An 18,074-nucleotide genomic window follows, 5' to 3' on the forward strand; every position below is an offset into this window, starting at 1 on the left:
CAGGGTGGCCCCGACGAGCAGTCTGGCCTAGAACTGGGACCTCAAGCCCAAGTTTGACCCTCCCACCTGCTCAGAGCCACACTGTCTGCCAGCGCTGGCCAGGCAGTGGAAACACCAGCTGGATCTCTGGCCAGGAAGGGTCTCCTCCTCTGGCCGCCATGCTGTGCACCTGCAGGCAGGTAGGGTCACCCCACTCTGCCTCCAGGGCGTCTGGGACAGGCCAGCAGCTTGAAACCTCAAGCCAAGATGGCTGAGGCTGTTTTTCCCTGAAGACGTGCTCAGTGTTTACTTCCCACTGGTGCGGCCGCTCACCCACACGGGCGCTCGCTCCCTCCCACTAATGCTAGCTCTCAGCCCCTCGGCAGCTGCTCTTGGCCAGAGGTTAACCCCAAAGCAAGAGTTCCCACCAGCGAGAGAATGCATTTGCCATGAGTACCAGATGGTTTGACTTTGTATCCATTACAATATGGCTACAGCGAGGGCCGCCGCCAGCCATGCCCAGGCTGGGGCTGCAGGACGGGAGACAGCAGTAGAGAGCAGGGGCAGAGGCACAGGAGCCTCAGCAAGGTTCGCCCAGCGCCCCCACGTACCTCAACAACAGTGTTATCATCATCATCATCACTCCAACGATGCCAGCAACACACTCGTCAGTACTAATACAATCTGTAGCCCCTGATTCTTGCACGTAGTAAGTGCCTACTGCATGCTGGGCAGGCACTCAGCTAAGCTTTTATTTATTTATTTTTTAAAGATTTCTTTCTTTATTTGAAAGGCAAGAGTGACAAAGAGAAAAGAAAAGAGAAATCTTCCATCTGCTGGTTCACTCCCCAAATGGCGACGACAGCCGGGGCTGGGCTGAAGCAGGAGTCAGGAGCTCCTTCCCAGTCTCCCACACGAGTGGCAGGGGCCTAAGGACTTGGCAGGGAGCGGGACTGGAAGCTGCACGTCTGGGACTGGCACCGGCACTCCGATACAGGATGTCCGCGCTACCGGCCCTTCAGCCGAGCTTTCGATGCGTGTTATTTTTATGGAGAATCACAGAAACTGTGCAGCGCACCCTAGCATTTGAGCGTTTTTCAGGAGAGGAAACTGAGGGTGGCAAAGGTTTGAGGTCAGAGTCCAACGGGAGAGGCAGACGTTGGGCTCAGCACCGCCTGCAAAGCCCTAGCTAGGAAGCAGCCCTCAAATGCACCTGATGGCAGCTGTGCTCAATTATTCAGTGACCACGGGGTCCCTACTGTGCGGTCACGCAGAGTATCAGGTGCCGGCTCAGCCGGAGCTGCACCACGCACGCCTAACTCTCCAAGGAAACAGGGCTCACCTACCTTCTCGCCAGAGGCTGAGACTCGCCGGGTAGCAAACACAAACACAGCTTAGGAGCAGGATGGCCGACTTCTGGCCCCAAGTGGGAGGATAGTGAGACACAGCGAGCAGCAGGTGCCCGTGAACCTGACTCCTCAGGAGGGCACTGGGCACTGGGCTGGCAGTCAACCAGCCAGGCCCATGGCTCACCTGCAGCACGTCAAGCCGCCTACCTCCCCCCCAAGTGGTTCCTCCCAAACCTCCTCCCTGTGGAGGAACCCGTGTCCCCTCCCCCTCCCCGTGCCCTGAATGCCCATCTCAGGGCTTTCCTAGTGGTGGAGACCTTGGTTTCGCTTCTCTGCACCTGAGCCGGCTACACATTTGTTGAGCTGTCTGTGGGTGGAGCTGCCTGGAGACCTCCCAAAGCCCAGGGGCCTTGTCCACGGAGTCTCCGTGAGCTGATGGCCCCCACTCTTTTTGGAGTCCAGGCACTGCTCAGCGCCAGCCCACTGCAGCATGCTCTGTGTCTTGCCTCATCTACTGTCCCCATGCAAGCCCTCTACCCCGGGAGACATTGTCAGCCCCGCTCACTGGCCAGAGGTCCAGGTGGGTTTGGCCCTCTGACCACCCAACTTGACTCCCGGAGTGAGAGCTGGGATTTGAACCTGGGCTGCTGACATGCCCGCGCCTCCAGCCGATTTCATCCTCAGCCTCACCTCTGTCCTCTTCCAGCCCCTGAAGCCCCCAGGGCAGCCCCACAGCCCCGCTCGACTCCATCGCACTCCTGAGAACTCAGCTGACACAAGTCTGCTGGGCACCACCAGGCACGACACCCCCTCCCCAGAGATTTTATTCCCAAACCCCTTCTACTGGCCCTGCAAAAGGAAAGGGAACCCAGTTTCAGGACTCAGACCCGCCCTAGCGCCTCCCTGGAAACAGAGAAGCCTGCATCTGCACCGCCGGCTGCTGAAATATTCAGCGCCTGCTGGCTGCACGGCGTGGAGAAGGAGAAGGAGGAGAAGGAGGAAGGGGCCTGGACGCTGTGAGCTGAGCTCTCTCACCCTGATGGGCCCTCAGGACGGCGCAGACGCCGATTGAACAACCGCGTCTCTGCCGTCCTGGCCCTTCCCGGGTGTGAGCAGCGCCCTTGCAGTCCGGGAGGGCCGCTGTTTGGAGCCAGGAGCAGGGAGGATCCTGGCCCTCACACCAGGCGCCCGAGGAACTTCCAGTGTTTCCCACCGGAACCCCATGGAGCTGACTCCGGCTCTGCCGTGAGGATCCCTCCCTGTGCAGTCATGAGTTAGGCTGTCTGTCCCCCATGGAAGCCACTAGCCCCGTGTGGCCACTTCTGATTATATTTAACTAATATTATATTAGTTAAAATCCAACAGAATCGGGGCTGGTGTTGTGGCACAGTTGGGTTAAGCCGCCTCGTTGTGATGCTGGCAGCCTATACCAGAGCACGGGTTCAAGTCCCGGCTGCTCCACTTCTGATCCAGCTCCCTGCGAATGCACCTGGAAAGGCAGCGTAAAATGGCCTGAGTCTCTGCCACCCATGTGGGAGGCCCAGATGGAGCTCTAGGCTCCTGGCTTCAGCCTGGCCTAGACTGGCTGTTGTGGCCATTTGTGCCTCCCTCTATCACTCTGCCTTTCAAATAGATGAGTAAATCTTTAAAAAAAAAAAAAAAAAAAAATCCAACAGCACGAACAATCCAATTCCCAGCATCAAGAGCTTCATTGCAAGTGCTTGGTAGGCACACGGGGCCAGCGACTCTGCACGGCAGGGTGGCGACAGCGAGGGTTCTATCCTCTGTAGGAAGTTTCAGCGGAGGTGTATTTTAGAGAATAACCTCCCAAGACTCCACCTGGCTGGGGCGTTCACCGTCAAGGCCCTCCGCGTGGATCTGATGAAACGTGATGCTGCCTGCGAAAGCGCTTTGGCCCAGGGGGAGGAGGCACCGAAAGGGAACAGAGTCAACACCATGTGCCAGGTGCTCTGGGTAACGTGGCTGCCTTCCTCCCGACCAGGCTGTGAGTCCTACTGTGGGCATACTGTCACGCTGCAGGTGCAGCAAGGGCGATGCCCCAAGGTCACAGAGCCAGACCTGAGGCCTGTGCGAGTCCCACTCCAGACCTTAGAGTTATGCAGTCTCCTCTCAAAGGCCTAGACGTGGAGGTGGGGCGCTGGTGGTGCCGGGAAGGACGGCCCCTCCTGTGCAGGCTCAGTGCCTCCAACGGGCCAGAATCCAGCTCTGGGTCTGCACCTGGAATCAGGTCCCCGCCCCTCCCTGTGCTGAGCCTCAGTTTCCTCCTCTGGAAGCTGGTTCCTTCCAGCTCTCACCAGGCAACATGAAGTCTCCACTTCTCAGCCATTGCTGCCGAAACAAACCCAGATCCAGGTCTGACGTCGGGGCTTCCGCCAGTGACAGTAATGAGAGGTTCTAGCGAGAGGAGCCAGCTCACCTTGGACACATTCAATTTGGAAAATCACCACCTTGCCCTGAAACTGGCCCTGGATTTTCACGGCTCTTCCCTGATCCCAGTGCAGGTGCCCCACACACCGCAGGGCACAGGGGCCAAAGCCGGAAGCCATGGCCGTAGCGTTCTCTCCCAGCCAGCCTGTGTGCAGGTGCCTCCCTATCCAGCTTCTTACAGAGGCTTGGTGCTTTCCAAATGAGAGACTCACCTCTCGAGAGAAACTCGTCTTAATTATGTAACACAAAAGGCTCAGGACATAAAGGCAAAGCTGTAAAAGGGCCTTTGATTTTTATACGGCACAGTTCACAGTGACTGGAGCTGCTAACAATGCAAACCCACATCATCTGTGGAGCATTTGGTGTCCTGAATGCTTTTGAATCGATGTGCTCATTCCTTTTAATGAGCGACCGTGGGCCAAGCTGGGTTAGTGCAGCCCCATTTCACAGACACAAACCGGGGCCCAGAGCAGTCACTTGGGCAGAGACAGACTCTGGGGGTTCCTGCCGCTCCCTCTTCCTGCAGGCTCTGTTGCTGCTTCATTGGGGATTCTTGGACACCGTCTTCTTTGAGTTAATTCTCAGGATGCTCTTGGAGAAACACATTTCAAATGATGACAGCCCTCGGCATTTTTTTGCACGCACTTCCCTCACACCACACACTGTGCTGCAGGCTTTGGAAGTCTTGCAACTCTATACCAACAGGGCTCTGCTCTTTTCCCATCCTACCGATACAGAAACTGAGGACTGGAGCCTTAGACAGCTTATCCACGCCAGCACAGCCTCCCATGTGGCAAGAATATTGTTAGAAAATCAAACCCAGAGGGGTCTTAAGGGTGGGACTCCTGTCCTGGCTGGATCTGCCCAGAGAACTACCCTGAGGCACTTTTTTCCTTTCCCTTAATTGATATAATTGTAGTCATCGTCCAACCTTAAACTTGAAAACCTGGTGTCACAGCTGGTGACTTTCGAAGGGGCTGGAGAGAGAGAAGGAAGGAGCAGACTGAGTGGGAAGGACTGGCGGGAGGGAGGGACCTCAGCCGCCCAGCCTGGCCTGCAGCTGGGGCAGGAGGTCAACCGTCCCTTGCTGCCTCTCTCCTCCAAGACTCTGAGCATCTGGGGACATTTCATTCTCTTGGAACACATTCAGAGTTGAACCTGATACTCTTGCCAACTGTTTCCCCAAATGCAAAAGAGACAGGCAGCCCCTTTAAGTGACTATTCAGCCAAGGCAAGGCTGGTGATGTCAAGGACTGGTCAGAACTATGTGTCTGAACGAACGGTGGCGAGACCATAATCAGGATGCCAGGAGCTAGACGGCCCACAGCATGCATGTCAGTGTCATATCTGCAGGGGGAGATCACTTCTAGCACCTTCGAACAGCCTGAAATAAGTGAGGCTGCATATGCATCCCTGGCTCCTCTCCAGGAAGGACCACACAGTGTACAGAAAGGCACCTGAGCCTCCCAGTGGGTCCCTGTGCCCGGGCACGCGCCAACCCCCCTCAGCACCTTGTTGATGGTGTAAGCTGGGAAATACGGCAGTAACCTTGTTTGCACTACCTCTCCACGGGAGTGAGACAGTACCGTCAAACTGTCCCCACCAAGACAGCAGAGGAGACGCCTCCTAGATGGGGATCAGAGCCGTGGCCTCAGCCCTCAGCTCCCGAAGGTCTCCCAGTGCAACAGATTCCATCGAAAGCTCATCACCTGATAACCAGCAAAGAGCAGACAACTTGGTTTTGATTTGCTTTGCTGTTTATATGCAACTAAAACCATTATCTTGATGGTAAAACACAATACAGTGAGGTTCACCAGGAAAAATACACAGAAAAGTTTACAATAAAACGCAATCACGTTTTAACTTTCAGTACACCCTGGGCTACTCAGTAGGGGGTGTGGAATCACTCTCCTCAGCCATTATAATGTTGTAGCGAGGGCCAGCAGGGCATGGTGGCTTGGGCCACAGCCTGTGACACCAGCATCCCATGTGGGTGCAGTTTGAGTGCTGGCTGCTCCACTTCCAATCCAGCTCTCTGCTAAGGTGCCTGAGAAAGCAGTGGAATACGGCTCAAGTCCTTGGGCCCCTGCACCCACATGGGAGACCCGGAAGAAGCTCCTGGCTCCTGGCTACAGCCTGGCCCAGCCCTGACCATGGAGGCCTTTTGGGGAGTGAACCAGTAGATGGAAAACCTCTCTCTGTCTCTAGCTCTCTCTGTAATTCTCTTTCAAATAAATAAAATAAATCTTAAAAAAAAAAACTAAGTCTGAAAGCAAGAATGCAGGCCGTGGCCTTCATAATTTTTATATTGGCCACACATGAAAATAGCAATACTTTCGATATACAGGATTCAAAAAAATGTCTTATTAGAGTTAATTCTACCTGTTTCTGTTTGGTTTTTTGAATGTGGCTGCTGGAGATTGGAGATTCCACCTGTGGCTCCTGTTACGCTCCTATTGGCCAGAGATGGTCTGTTCCCTCCTGCTGAGCTATCATTGTCTCCCAACAGAAGACACCACCTGTGATGGCCTCTCTGCCCTTGTGCTTCTCCTCCAGAAAGGAGCCAAAGGTTCCTCTGGCCCCAGCAGGCAGAATTTTTCCCGGAAAGCTCACACAACAGAGCGGGAGGTGGCGGGAGGCATTTTCCCCAAGAGCCCAAAGCAGAGGGATGTGACCCCTCTGCCGTCCCCCACTCCCGTCAAGAACCAGAGAGAAGTAGGTGCTGGTGCACAGGACCTGGCACAGAAACACAAACAGAAATCAGCACAATAAATGTGAGTCATACACCTTAACCCAGTATGTCCAAAATATCCTCTCACATATAACCAGTGCGAAAATAATCGTGGACGTATCTTATCCTCTTTTTTTGCACACTGAGTTGTCCATGTACCCTGCATCGCCACTCGCACGTGGCCAGTGGCGGCTGCACTGGGCCTCACGGCTCTAGAGAGCATGAAGGTCCCAACAGGGGCAAAAGCAACCGAGCGGCTGCAGGAATCCACGTGTCCACTGCTCAGGAAACCGCGAAGTCACACAACCCTAGGGACGAAAAGACTCCGGATATTTAAACCAAAAAAAGGTCAGTGAGAAAACACTGCCATGCTAAACCACGGTCCTTGTTAAATGGTGTGGGTGTGGGGTTTTCCCTTTTTCTTTATACTTTGCTATTCCTTACAATGGTCCAGAAAAGTATAATCTCTAATACTGACATGGAGACATTCTTGAAATTTAGGATGATTGCAACAATGAACCGTGATGTATTTACTGGGCCACTGTCCGTCTGGCCCTGAGGTCTCCAAGAACATCTGACAACACAGCCACTTGTGGGGTAGGGGAGCTGGTCCCTAGCTAGGCAGGCACTTCCCACACCTTAACCGGGAATGTAAAAGCTACGTGCCAGCAAGGGCTGTAGGAAACTCTTCGCTAAGTCAGCAGCAGAGAAGTGTCAAGTGCATCTGTTTCGGCCGCCCGCCCCGCACCCGCGCCAGACCAAGAGTCCCTGCACAGGCAGCTGGGTGTGGGAGGAAGTGCTCAGACTCGAAAAACAGGTGATCACACGTTCCTTCGGCATGTGCAAAGTATGAATCAGATCCTTGACACAATGCCTGCCTGGGACACACAGGCACGGCTCTACAATGTAGCCCCACCCCTCGTCCGCACAAGCAAACACACGTGTATACATGCGCATGAACACACAGCCTGGAACAGCCATCGAGGTCCAGGGATGCTGCCGCGCTTGTCCACGACGTGTCCATATCCCGGGAATGTGAGACGTGCAGCAGCAGCTTCAGCACAACCCCAGGGAGCCCCACGCTCGGAGGACGGCAGCCAGGCACGCTGCGGGCGGAAGGTGTGGGGTGCACAGCTGTGTTTGCCAGCTGGGCTCATCACAGACCTCTGCCGAGCATGATTGCAGGCGGGGAGGAGCCATTTCCGGCTTCCGAGATTAAAGTAATGCTGACCCATTTGCCCCAGAAGGCAATGCACTAGATGAGTGACTGCCAAGTGCTGTGGAGGTGGAGGTGGAGGTGGAGGGCAGTGTCCAGTGACCTGGCCTCTCTTAGGGGCAGGAAGATGCTCTGAACTTGGGGTAGCCACAGCTGCACAACTCTGATCACACACAAGCCTGGGAGTTGTATGCTTTAAATGAGTTCTAGGAATAGAATCCTATCTCAGTAGAGCTGGAGTTGGTTTAGAAGTAACAAGCTCAGACATGAAAGCAACCCATCCACTCCCTTTGAGCAAAAAAGGAGGTTTTGGTCGCCTCGGGCTCTGCTTTCCCGGTGCACAGGACGGGAGTGGCCATCCGCTCCCTTATGCTACTGAAGACTCAGGTAGGAGGACCGGGGCCCCCAGAAGGGCTGCTCTGCTCTGCTAAACACCCAGCGTACCCCTAAAGGCAGGCGAGGCAGCCTGCTGAAGGCCATGACCTTTCTCTTCCCCCGACACCTCTGGCCTCATTACAAGTGCCCTGGCCCAAGACTGCTGGAGCATCCTTCCCAGGAACTAAAGGTGAGGTGGACAGGGCAGGCCCGGGGCTCTTTTAGGGATAATGGAAAAAATGCCATCGATTGGATGACGCAGCTAGGAAGAGGGGCATTGCCCTCCACCTCCTACTGCTTTAAGTGACTCCTCCACCGAAACCCCTGGGGAAACAGAGCTGTGGACAGTCACTGGCTTTGAGATGCTTTTGAATTATTTAGGCTCCCTCTGCCTAAATAAATCCAGATTCAAAACCAGATGGCTCTGGACTCCCGAACACGGCCAGGCATCCCCTACCACTCAGCCACCGCAGCCAGCCAGAGGCATTTCAAACTTTCCCAACAGCTTCAGTTGGACGAATTGAAAGAACACAGGGTAGAGAATATGTTTGGAAACAAACAGCTGCCACGCCTCCAACCATTCCTCTCACTGTTTTCCACTTCTCAACACACTGATAGCATGGAGCAGGTGTGCCTAAGCAAGCCGAGATGGAACTCAGCACTCGGGGGAACCTTTGCCGCTGACCCCACACCCCAACACCCCCACGGGAATTTATTCTTGTAAATACCTGGCAGCCTGGAGCTCTTCCGGAACCAGGGGTGGCAGCGTCTGGTCCTGCATGTTGCCAAGTTCTGGAGGTGAGGAGACACACACCTTCCTGTCCCCGGCCGCAGTGGGGTGCTCACGCCTCGGCTGCTCCTCAGCCTGCTGGTGCCCGGCTGGGCTGCCCCCGGGCGAGGTGGCTGCATCCTCCATGGGTTGCACTGAATCAGGGAAGCCTGGGTCTTGACGGCTCCCTGGCAGAGCTGTGTCAGGAGCTGACCTGGCGAGCACCCCTGTAGGACCTGTTTCGGGCAGGTCACCTGAGGCACGTGCCCGTGTCTCACCTGGGCTCAAGATGATGTCACCCACTGCTTCTGCAGCAGGTCCTGCCACTCTGCCAGGCTCCAAGGCAGTGCCCAGCGCTTTCCCAGCTGGCGGCTCTGGGGCACTCTGCTCCCCGGGGACATTCTGCCCTCCTGCGATGCCGGCAGCACCTCCAGGCCTCCTCTCACCTCCAAGTGTGTCCAGGGTCCAGGCCTCATCGCTGGCCTCAGGCCCAGTCAGGACGTCCCCACGGGGAGAAGAGATGTCCGGGGCATGTGTGGAGCTGGGCACGTTGCCTGGACCCTCTGGGCGAGCAGGCTCCTGGGGACCGTCTCCTCTGTGCTGCCTGTCACGGGCAGCTGTCTCCTGGTGCTGCTCTCCGGAAGGAGGTCTATCGGCCACAGCCAAGGCTTCTCTGTGGCTCGTGGGAGCCACCTGCAAGTCAGCAGCTCTCTCCGCACAGGTCCCACGAGAGGAAGGGCCTGAGGCTGCAGCCTGCCCCTCGCTCCCTGACTGGGAGTGAGCCTGGGCTTCCCCAGCCCCCTCTGGCCCCTCGCTTCCCCTCGCTGTGGGTGGGACACCTGTTGTCACCTCCCCCACCCCAGCACCTGGCAGGTTCTGCTCAGAGGCCGGCACCCTGAGACCCAGCAGCTTGTCTGGAGCTGGATCCTGGGGAACCAGAAGGGAAACCTCAGCCAACTCTTGCTTCTTCTCCATGTAGAACCCAGCAGGAAGTGCAGGCAGAGGGGGAATGGCCACACCCTGAGTCCCATCTAGAAGCTTCTCTGGGCTGAGCGCCATGGTGGGGTCCTTGCCCTGCGCAGACTTCTCAGGTCCTGGCTTTCCTGCAGGTGCACTCCGGGGCCGCTCGGAGGCCAGGACGCCCAGCACGGACTGCTCAAAGATCTTGGTGATGTGCTCCCTGAAGTCAGGGAGCCCGGCAATGGCGCTGCTCTGCTTGGAGCTTACGTCCACACCACCTGGCGTGCTCCTCTTCAGGTCGCGGGAGGCTCCTGTCCTCTCCCCGCTGCCCTCCGTCTCTCTCGCTGCCCCGCTTGCACTGGCAGGACACGCTGGGGTCTCACTGGCCTCAGCATCTACACCCGGAGCGGCCGCTGTTCTCTCCTGCCCTGCTGTCTGCTGAGCCTTGGCCGGAAGCAGCAGCCTGTCCAGGTAGGGCATGGAACCCAGGGGGGCCTCAGTGGCTCCAGCTTCGGGGCTTTCACTGCTGGGTTGCATGTTAGGGACTTCCTCACCTGCAGCTCCTGGTGGCAAGAGGGAGGTACAGGAGCCAGCAGAGAGTGTCACGGAGATGGCGTCGTCCACGGCAAGCAGGGGTCCCCCTGGGGGACAGGCGACTTCGGCAGGAGTTCTGGGGCAGGTCTCCCAGGAGGCAGCTTTCACCCGGCTGTCTTCTGCTCCCTTCCCGGCGGCTGCACCATCGATATGTAGATAAGGAGTGTAAGGAGTGTCTGGAGCAGCCTCCACAGGGGGCGCACCCGGCAGGAGCCCCTCAGGGTTGGGCACAGCCTGCTGGGCGGACATATCCACTGCACTCCTGGGGGCCCCGCGCAGCTCTCCGGCTGGCAGCCAGGCATCCTGGCAGCTGAGCGTGGGCTGCTCAGCCTGGCAGGGCGCACCGAGGGCCAAGGTAGATGCTCCCTCCTGGGGGGTGAGGCAGGGGTCAGTCTGAAGGAAGCTGCCATTGCCAGCGTCTTCTCCTGGGTGCTGGGAAGCCCGCTGCACCCCTGGGTCTCCATCAGCATTCCCACTTCTCTCGGCAGCCCCGCCTTCACTGCTTGCTGAGAAACCTCCAGGTAACTTTCGGGCCTCCGTGACGGAGCCCGGAAGCTGCTCCATCTCTAGCCATGGGGCCGGCACTGGCTGCTGCCTGCCTTGCTGGGTTTCACCACACGCAGGCTGAGGGGGCGTGACAGTGGGGCTGGCAGCCACTGGGGCTGGCAAGCAGGGAGCTGCCCCTGGGAGGGTCCCTGAGTCAAGTGCATGAGCGCTGCTGCTTGCCATCTCCGGCTCGCCCAAGCCTGGGAGCCCGGGCCAAGCCAAGGCAGCTTCAGAGACTCCCACATCCCCGGGACGTGCTTCTTCATGCCGGCCGCCTGTTCTTGAAGCATCGGCCAGGTCCTGCCAGGGCTTGTCCTGCCCCTGCCCAGCCTGGTCATATTCCTTTCCATTCACATCGCCTGCAAGATTGGAGTCTTCCAAGGCGTGCTCTGCAGGAGGCGAGACCCCTGAGGGCTGACCTCTGTCTGCTCCCTCTTGCTCATCTGCCCCCTGCACCAGCAGCTTCTGTTCTTTGGGGGCGGCCGACTCTGAGTCCTCTGCAGGAGAAATCTCTGGATCTGCCTTCCTGGGAGATGAACTTGGACCCTGAGACACACTGCCCTCGGGGGGCTCACGTGGGGGTTCTGAGCCAGAAGCCTGCTCCTGTCCTCCGGGAGTAGGTGAGCACGCAGTCCCGCAAGGTTCCACAGGTACAGGTACACGGGGCATCTCAAAGCCTGCATCACCTGGAGAAGTCTCTTTCCCACTGTCGGGCGGGTGGGGCTTCTGTTTGAGCACATCAGAGATCGGAGTTTCTGGGTCCAACTGGGAGGACTCCAGACGGCTTTTAGCAGACTGCGGGGGCCTCTCCGATGTGGCCCCTGTGGTCTGGGTGTTGCCTGAGACGGATGGATCTCCCTGCCCATCTCGCTCCAGGTCAAGCGTGGTGAGTCCAGGGGCCACTGTCGGGTTCTCCCCATCCTGGGGAGGTGGCCCATCAGCATGAACTTCCTGTCCAGCTGCACCGCACCCCAGCCCACGGGGTTGGCCCAGGGGTGCGGTCGGCAAGCCCTCCCTGTCACAGCTGCCCGTCAGCGTGGTTTCTGGAGCGCTCTCCTGGGCCTCGGGTACAACCTCTGCAGCGGGCCTTGCTGCGAAAGCTGGATTCTCAGATTCTAAGGCAGATCCTGAGCCCCCCTCACCCTGAAGGATGTCGGGACATTCGCTCTGTGACCCCGGCTGCTCCCCGATGGCTCCTTCTGAAACAGTGCGCTCAGCAGCTCCATCCAGGGCAGGGCCCTCCTCCTCACGGAGCCTGTGCAGCGCGGCAGCTGAATGGGCTGCGTGGGTTTCGGCCAGCACCTGCCTCCCTGCCTCTGCTGGTGGGCGCCCAGGCCCTTCTGCCCTTCTGGGTGGCCCGTCTGCGCCTGCGCCTGCGCCTGCGCCAGGAAGAGCTCTGCTGTCTGCACCGCCTGTTGCCTTCGGGGCCACATCGTCATCCACCTCCAGATCAGGCTTGCCGTGGAAGGCCTGGGACTCCTGTCCCCCCCAGTGCCCAGGATCCGCCCCACCAGAAGGCTCTGGGGCTTCTTCCCGTGCCCTCGGGTTGGCTCCAGGGGGTCTGCTTGCTTCCTGGGCCCCTGCTGGGCTCTCAGCATCTTCAGGAACCTCAACGCCACCCTTTGGCCCCAGTGGGCTCCTGGAACTTTCGCTTAATGTGCTGGGAGGGGGAGGGGGAGGGGGCAGCCCCCCTGCTGGGACTGTGTGCCTTTGCTCCCTGGTGGAGCACTCCCCCTTCTCCTGGAGGGATGGGACAGGCACGTCCCCAAGGCTCCCTTCTGGATGCCCTCGCTCATTTCCTGGATCGGATGCTTGCTTCTCCGATCCTGCCAACCCTGCGTCCACCAACTCTTCGGCTGGATCTGTAGAAACCGGCAGCTCGGCTCCGGAAACGGGCTCGCTGGCCAACCTGCTGGATGCTCCCGCGGCAGCCGGCAGGGAAGCGAGGCTTGAAGCTGGATGCACTCCCCCTGGCAGGGAGGACTCCACGCTCAGCACCCCTCCTGCAGGCTGGCCTCCTGCGGCCACAGGGACAGCTTCCTCTGGCTCAAGTCCCCCTGTCCCGGTCCGCAAATCACCTTGAGCCGTGCTAGTGTCCAGAGTTTCCGTCCAAGAGCCACCGGCCCCTGCTGCCGGGGCAGGGCTCGGCATGTCCCTGGGCAGCTCTGTGTGTGGCAAGTGGTCCCTGGGTGGCTGCTGGCAGCCTCCCTGGAGCACGGCCTCCCCTTCGGCTTCTCGGGAAGCCCCTGAATTACTCTGAAAGGGGTGGCCCCTCTCGAGGAACTCCAAGCTATCAGCTGGACCCCAAGGTGAGTCCTGCACTTGGCACTTGTCTCCGTCTGAGGCTCTTTGGGAGGGACGTGGTGGGGGCAGCGCCTCTGGTTTGAGGGGCGACTCCTCCCGGCTGGCCGAGCGCTCCGGGGGCAGGGCCTCTGGTTTGAGGGGCGACTCCTCCCGGCTGGCCGGGCACTCCTCGCCTGGCTGGGCTGCAGCAGGTGCCACGCCCTGACTGAACTCTGCACCCTGTGAGCCTGCAGGCCGGTCCCCCTCTGCACACAGCTGGCCCTTCACCGGCTCTCCGGGAGGCACTGGGGGATTTCTAGACGACCGCTCAGCACAGCTGGAGGAAGAGGTCTTCTGTCCCTCTACATCCTCCAGCTCACTCTCTCTCCCAGCGCTGGGGACGATGGCAGCCACGATGTGCGGAGCAGGGCTGTCCCCTTCCAGGGCCAAGGCTGTCCCAGCATCCCCTGGGGCACTCGGGGACGGTCCCCTCCTGGGGAGCTGAGCGAGGGGACCATCTTCAGGTGCTGCTGCTGGCCTGGCAGAGCAACCTTCCGGGGGGCACTCGGCGAACGGCATAGCGGGCCGCTCCTGCTCCCAGGGCAGCGGCGGGCTGGGCAGCGCAGAACCTTCCAGCCCCTTGGCTTCCTGTGGGCGCTTCCTCGGCTCGGTCACCTCTGGGGACGCGATGCAGGGATCCGGGCCGGCGGCACTCTCAGAAGTGGAGCAGGAGCCTCCGCGCCCAGTGCTGCCAACAATGAAAACACTGAATGTTTCACTGGTTCTCACGGAAACCAAGGACAGAGCCACACTGCAGGCAGGCTCGCTCCCAACCCTCCTCCCCAAAAGGCCACCAGGTGCCTCAGCCACAGCCAGAGTCCCCACGCAGCCCTCAGCCTCTACCCCCCAACATAGCCATGCCACATGCCCTCACTTTCTCCAAAAAGAACCAATGCAATGCGTCACAGTCAGTGTGGGACTTGCTATGCTCATCAGTAGTGAATATGGAAACACAATCGTACTTGTCTAAAATGCAAGAAGCCCAGAAAGTTTTTAACAAGAAGAAATCATAAGAGGGTTTTGTTTGTTTGTTTAGTTGTTGCTGATTTTTTTTTTTCAGATTTATTTGAAGGTCAGAGTTACAGAGAAAGAGGGAGAGATGGACAGAGAGGGATCTTCCATCTAATGGTTCGCTCCTCAGATGGCTGCAATGGCCAGGGCTAGGCCAGGCCAAAGCCAGGAGCCAGGAGCTTCTTCCAAGTCTCCCACATGGCTGGCAGGGACCCAAGGACTTGGGTGTCTTCCACTGCTTTTCCCAGCGCATTAGCAGGGAGTGGATCAGAAGCAGAGCAGTCAGAACACTAACCAGCACCCATATGAGATGCTGGTGTTATAGGCAGTGGCTTAACACACTATGCCACAGCATGTCAGCCCATAACAGGGACCTTGAACCAGTTCTGTAGGGATTACAAGGGGGGCTTGCACGGGGGTCCTTAAGTGTTCAGGAGAGGACACACACTCTGATAAAGCCATGGTTTGAAGGAAGAGCTAATCTTGAAGACAGCTCACTTGCATCTTCGCGTTTAACAAGTGGTACAGTGAGAGGCACAACCCAGAAATCACTTCTAGCTAGCCAGAGAATTTCTGCACGAGGCCAGTTCGTGAGGCGTATTCAACAAGTCCACGAGAAACATGCGTATCTTTCAACTCCATCTTTCTCATGAAGTCTCCTGTCCAGCTCCCGGGCTCTGAATCACCTGTGTATCCGCATTGATCTCAACATGGACATGCTTAGCTGGGCGACATGTGTATAGAAAAAAGTGTGAAGCACACAGGAAACTTAGGTCTGAATTATGGACTTGGTATAGATAACCAGTTACCCAGTAAGTATAAAATAGCTTATTGCACAGCATACTTGAACCATGTTGCAGACTTCTAGTTTTATTTAAAAAAACACTTTATGGCCAAAATAAAATTTGGAAGATGTAGAAAAAAAATCCCTTTAGCACTTGCCACTTTGTGTTCTAATCAATTTCTTTTCCTCTCTATGTTTTAAGGGGGTACAATTTTTTGTCATTTCTACACAGCTGTGATTTTGCATACTGACTCCAAGCACATATCAACATTCACTCCAGGTAAAATTAACAGAAGTAGGGATTTTTCTAAGCCTTTTACTATTTATTTTAGCTCTTATAGGGAAGAATAATAGCAAAGGCAAATGTATGGAAATTTTTTTTTTCTTTTGGAGCTGCCTGCTACGTCCACACCTGTTTACACAGATGCAGACCCACTGAGTTCTGGGTGTGTCCGGAGGAAAGATTCTATGCTCCACGTCCACTCCCCAAATTCCAGCTTCCCACGCAAGGCACACACGTTCCATTATGATGGACGCACACAGCGGGAAGCTGACGTGCATTCCTGTTAAAATTTTTTAAAATATATGCCTGTGTCCCCCCAGATCCATATGTTGACTCCAGTGTGTCAAATGACCCCCAAAATGACTATTTGGAGACAAATAACGGAAATAATGGGGGTTAAACAAAGCTACGGAGGGGAGCCCCCAATCCTCCAGGACGGGTGCCTCCGTAAGGAGAGGAACAGGGGCAGGAGCATGGCACAGCAGCTGAGTCACCACTTGGGGTGCCGGCGTCCCACACCGGAGCACGTGGTTTGGGTCCCAACTCTTCCACTTCCAATCCAGCTCCTGGGAGTGGCAGAGTGCGGCTCAAGCACTTAGACGATAAGCTGTTACCCGGGTCACCTCTCTGAGACTGAGTTCACGTGTGTGGAGCTGAAAAATGTGGTCAAAGTTTCTTTTTAGACTAAACCCCAGTAACCAGCCTGTTTCCTTGAGATTCGTCTCACGACCCCATTGACCTAAACGGGGGTGGGGAGCAGGTGCTGGAAAGTAGCTGAGTCAACGATTGAGAGCCAGGCTAGTTCAGTGGCAAAGACCTAAGGGCTCCAGGCTCCTTCCCAGCGAGAGGCACCCGCGGTGACGGCTCTGGGAGGGTCCCTGCTGTCCGAGTTTGTGTCCGAGCCTCAGAAGGACCCAGGGACCGCGCGTCTCTGTGAGATGAGAAAAGACATTGGCTTCTGCCCGTGGCTTCCTTTCCCTAACTCTTTTCCCACTGCTCCCAAAATAAATGGCAAGTGTTTGGCAGCATTTCCATTTAAAGACCAAAGGAAGAAACTTGATCTGGTGCCTTCTGAAGGTCTCCAGAGAGCCTGGGTTGGACAATGTCACATAAAGAATCATTAACTACGAGAGGCTGGGAGAACGGCAGGTGGCTAAGGACAGAGGCACAGGAAAGGAAGGACAGTTGTCCTTGGACACGAAAAACTGTGAGGGAAGCCGGCTGTCGCCCCAGCTTAAGGACTGGAGAGGGTGGCCTGGCGGTGGGGAAGGTGACCTAGGCAGACCCCAGCGACCTGGAGAGACCAAGGCAGCGAGAGTTCCCAGGGCAGAGAACCAGAGAGGAGAGGGTCGATCGAGAGAACCCTAGAGAGAGGCAAAGCGGTGCTCATCGTGAGCCCGTGTGGACCCCCGAGCCTCGGCACAGACCACCTGCCCGGCTCAGAGGGAGCGGTGCTGGAAGCCCGCACACAGCTGGGAGTGGCTCCAGGCTTCTCCAGCTGGGGCAGCAAACCTCACAGCTCAGGAGGCATCAGGAGAAGGGTTTGTAAGAGTGCATATTTTTCATTTTATTTGAAAGACAGAAAGAATCTTCTATCCTCTGTTTCACTCCCCAAATGCCCTCCAACAGATAGGGTTGGGCCAGGCTGAAGCCAAGAGCCCAGAATTCAATCCAGGTCTCGCCATGAGCAGCAGTACCTGTGATTAGCAGGCACTGGTTAGCCATTACCTGTGGTTAGCAGGAAGCTGGAGTCAGGAATGGAGCTGGGACGCGAACCCAGACATTCCAACGTGAGACGCAGGCACCCCAACCGGCACCTTAACTGCTGTGCCCCACGCCCACCCCCAAGAAAGACCTCGCCTCGGTAGGAAAATCCAGCCCTCACCTACACACTGCTCTGTCTACATAACAGAGCGAGACCCACAGGATTAAGCTGTTCCAGATAGCTACACCGCAGAGCAAAGTTCAACAATATTTACAGGAATATGGAAAGATCCAGATCCCCAAAGCTTAAAGCCACAGTCTCTGGCATGCGAGAGGCAGGAGAATATGGTCAAGCAAGGAGAGAAAGCTCTAGTCCTCAAAACCGACCCCGAGATGACACACGGGTGACAGGGTCAGTACACGGGGGAATTTTAAACAGTGTTATTCTGTGTGCTCTGGAGGCTAGAAGAAAGATTAAGCATGGTTCACGCAGACACAAAAGATAGACACATCTCAAACTCCTAGAGATGAAAACTGCAAGGCTTAAAGTGAAAAACACACGGGGTGAGAATTAGCCAGCGAAGGGAAATGATGGGCAAATCTGGACAGGGCACCGGAAGCCCCAAACAACATGCAGATGAGAAAACAACGCCCACGCAGAGCAACACTGAGCTGTGGGACGAGGCTGAGCAGTCACACAGGTGAGTAATGGGAGCCCCAAAGGAAGGGGAGAGATTAAAAATATATATATGAAGAAATAGTAGCTGGGGCCGGTGCTGTGGCGTAGCAGGTAAAGCTGCCACCCGCAGTGCCAGCATCCCACATGGGCACTGGTTCAAGACCTGGCTGCTCCACTTCTGATCCAGCTCTCTGCTATGGCCTGGGAAAGCAGTAGAAGATGGCTCAAGTCCTTGGGGCCCTGCACCCACGTGGGAGACCTGGAAGAAGCTCCTGGCTCCTGGCTTTGGATCAGTGCTGCTCT

General features: G+C 56.8%; 1 protein-coding gene across 20 annotated transcripts in view; it reads right to left on the reverse strand.

Moving 5' to 3' along the window:
• The window catches only part of TACC2 (transforming acidic coiled-coil containing protein 2), a 208,012-nt gene that overhangs the window by 133,033 nt on the left and 56,905 nt on the right, over nt 1–18,074 (reverse strand). For 19 of the 20 annotated variants that reach the window (XM_051824267.2, XM_051824261.2, XM_070057107.1 and 16 more), the window contains one exon: nt 8,827–13,998. The exons of the other annotated variant lie outside the window; for it this stretch is intronic. In XM_051824267.2, the coding sequence (XP_051680227.2) occupies nt 8,827–13,998 (5,172 nt within the window). The remainder of the gene's footprint in view (nt 1–8,826; nt 13,999–18,074) is intronic. 20 annotated transcript variants of the gene reach the window in all.

The sequence above is a fragment of the Oryctolagus cuniculus genome, chromosome 15, assembly GCF_964237555.1.
Source record: "Oryctolagus cuniculus chromosome 15, mOryCun1.1, whole genome shotgun sequence".
Taxonomy (NCBI): domain Eukaryota; kingdom Metazoa; phylum Chordata; class Mammalia; order Lagomorpha; family Leporidae; genus Oryctolagus; species Oryctolagus cuniculus.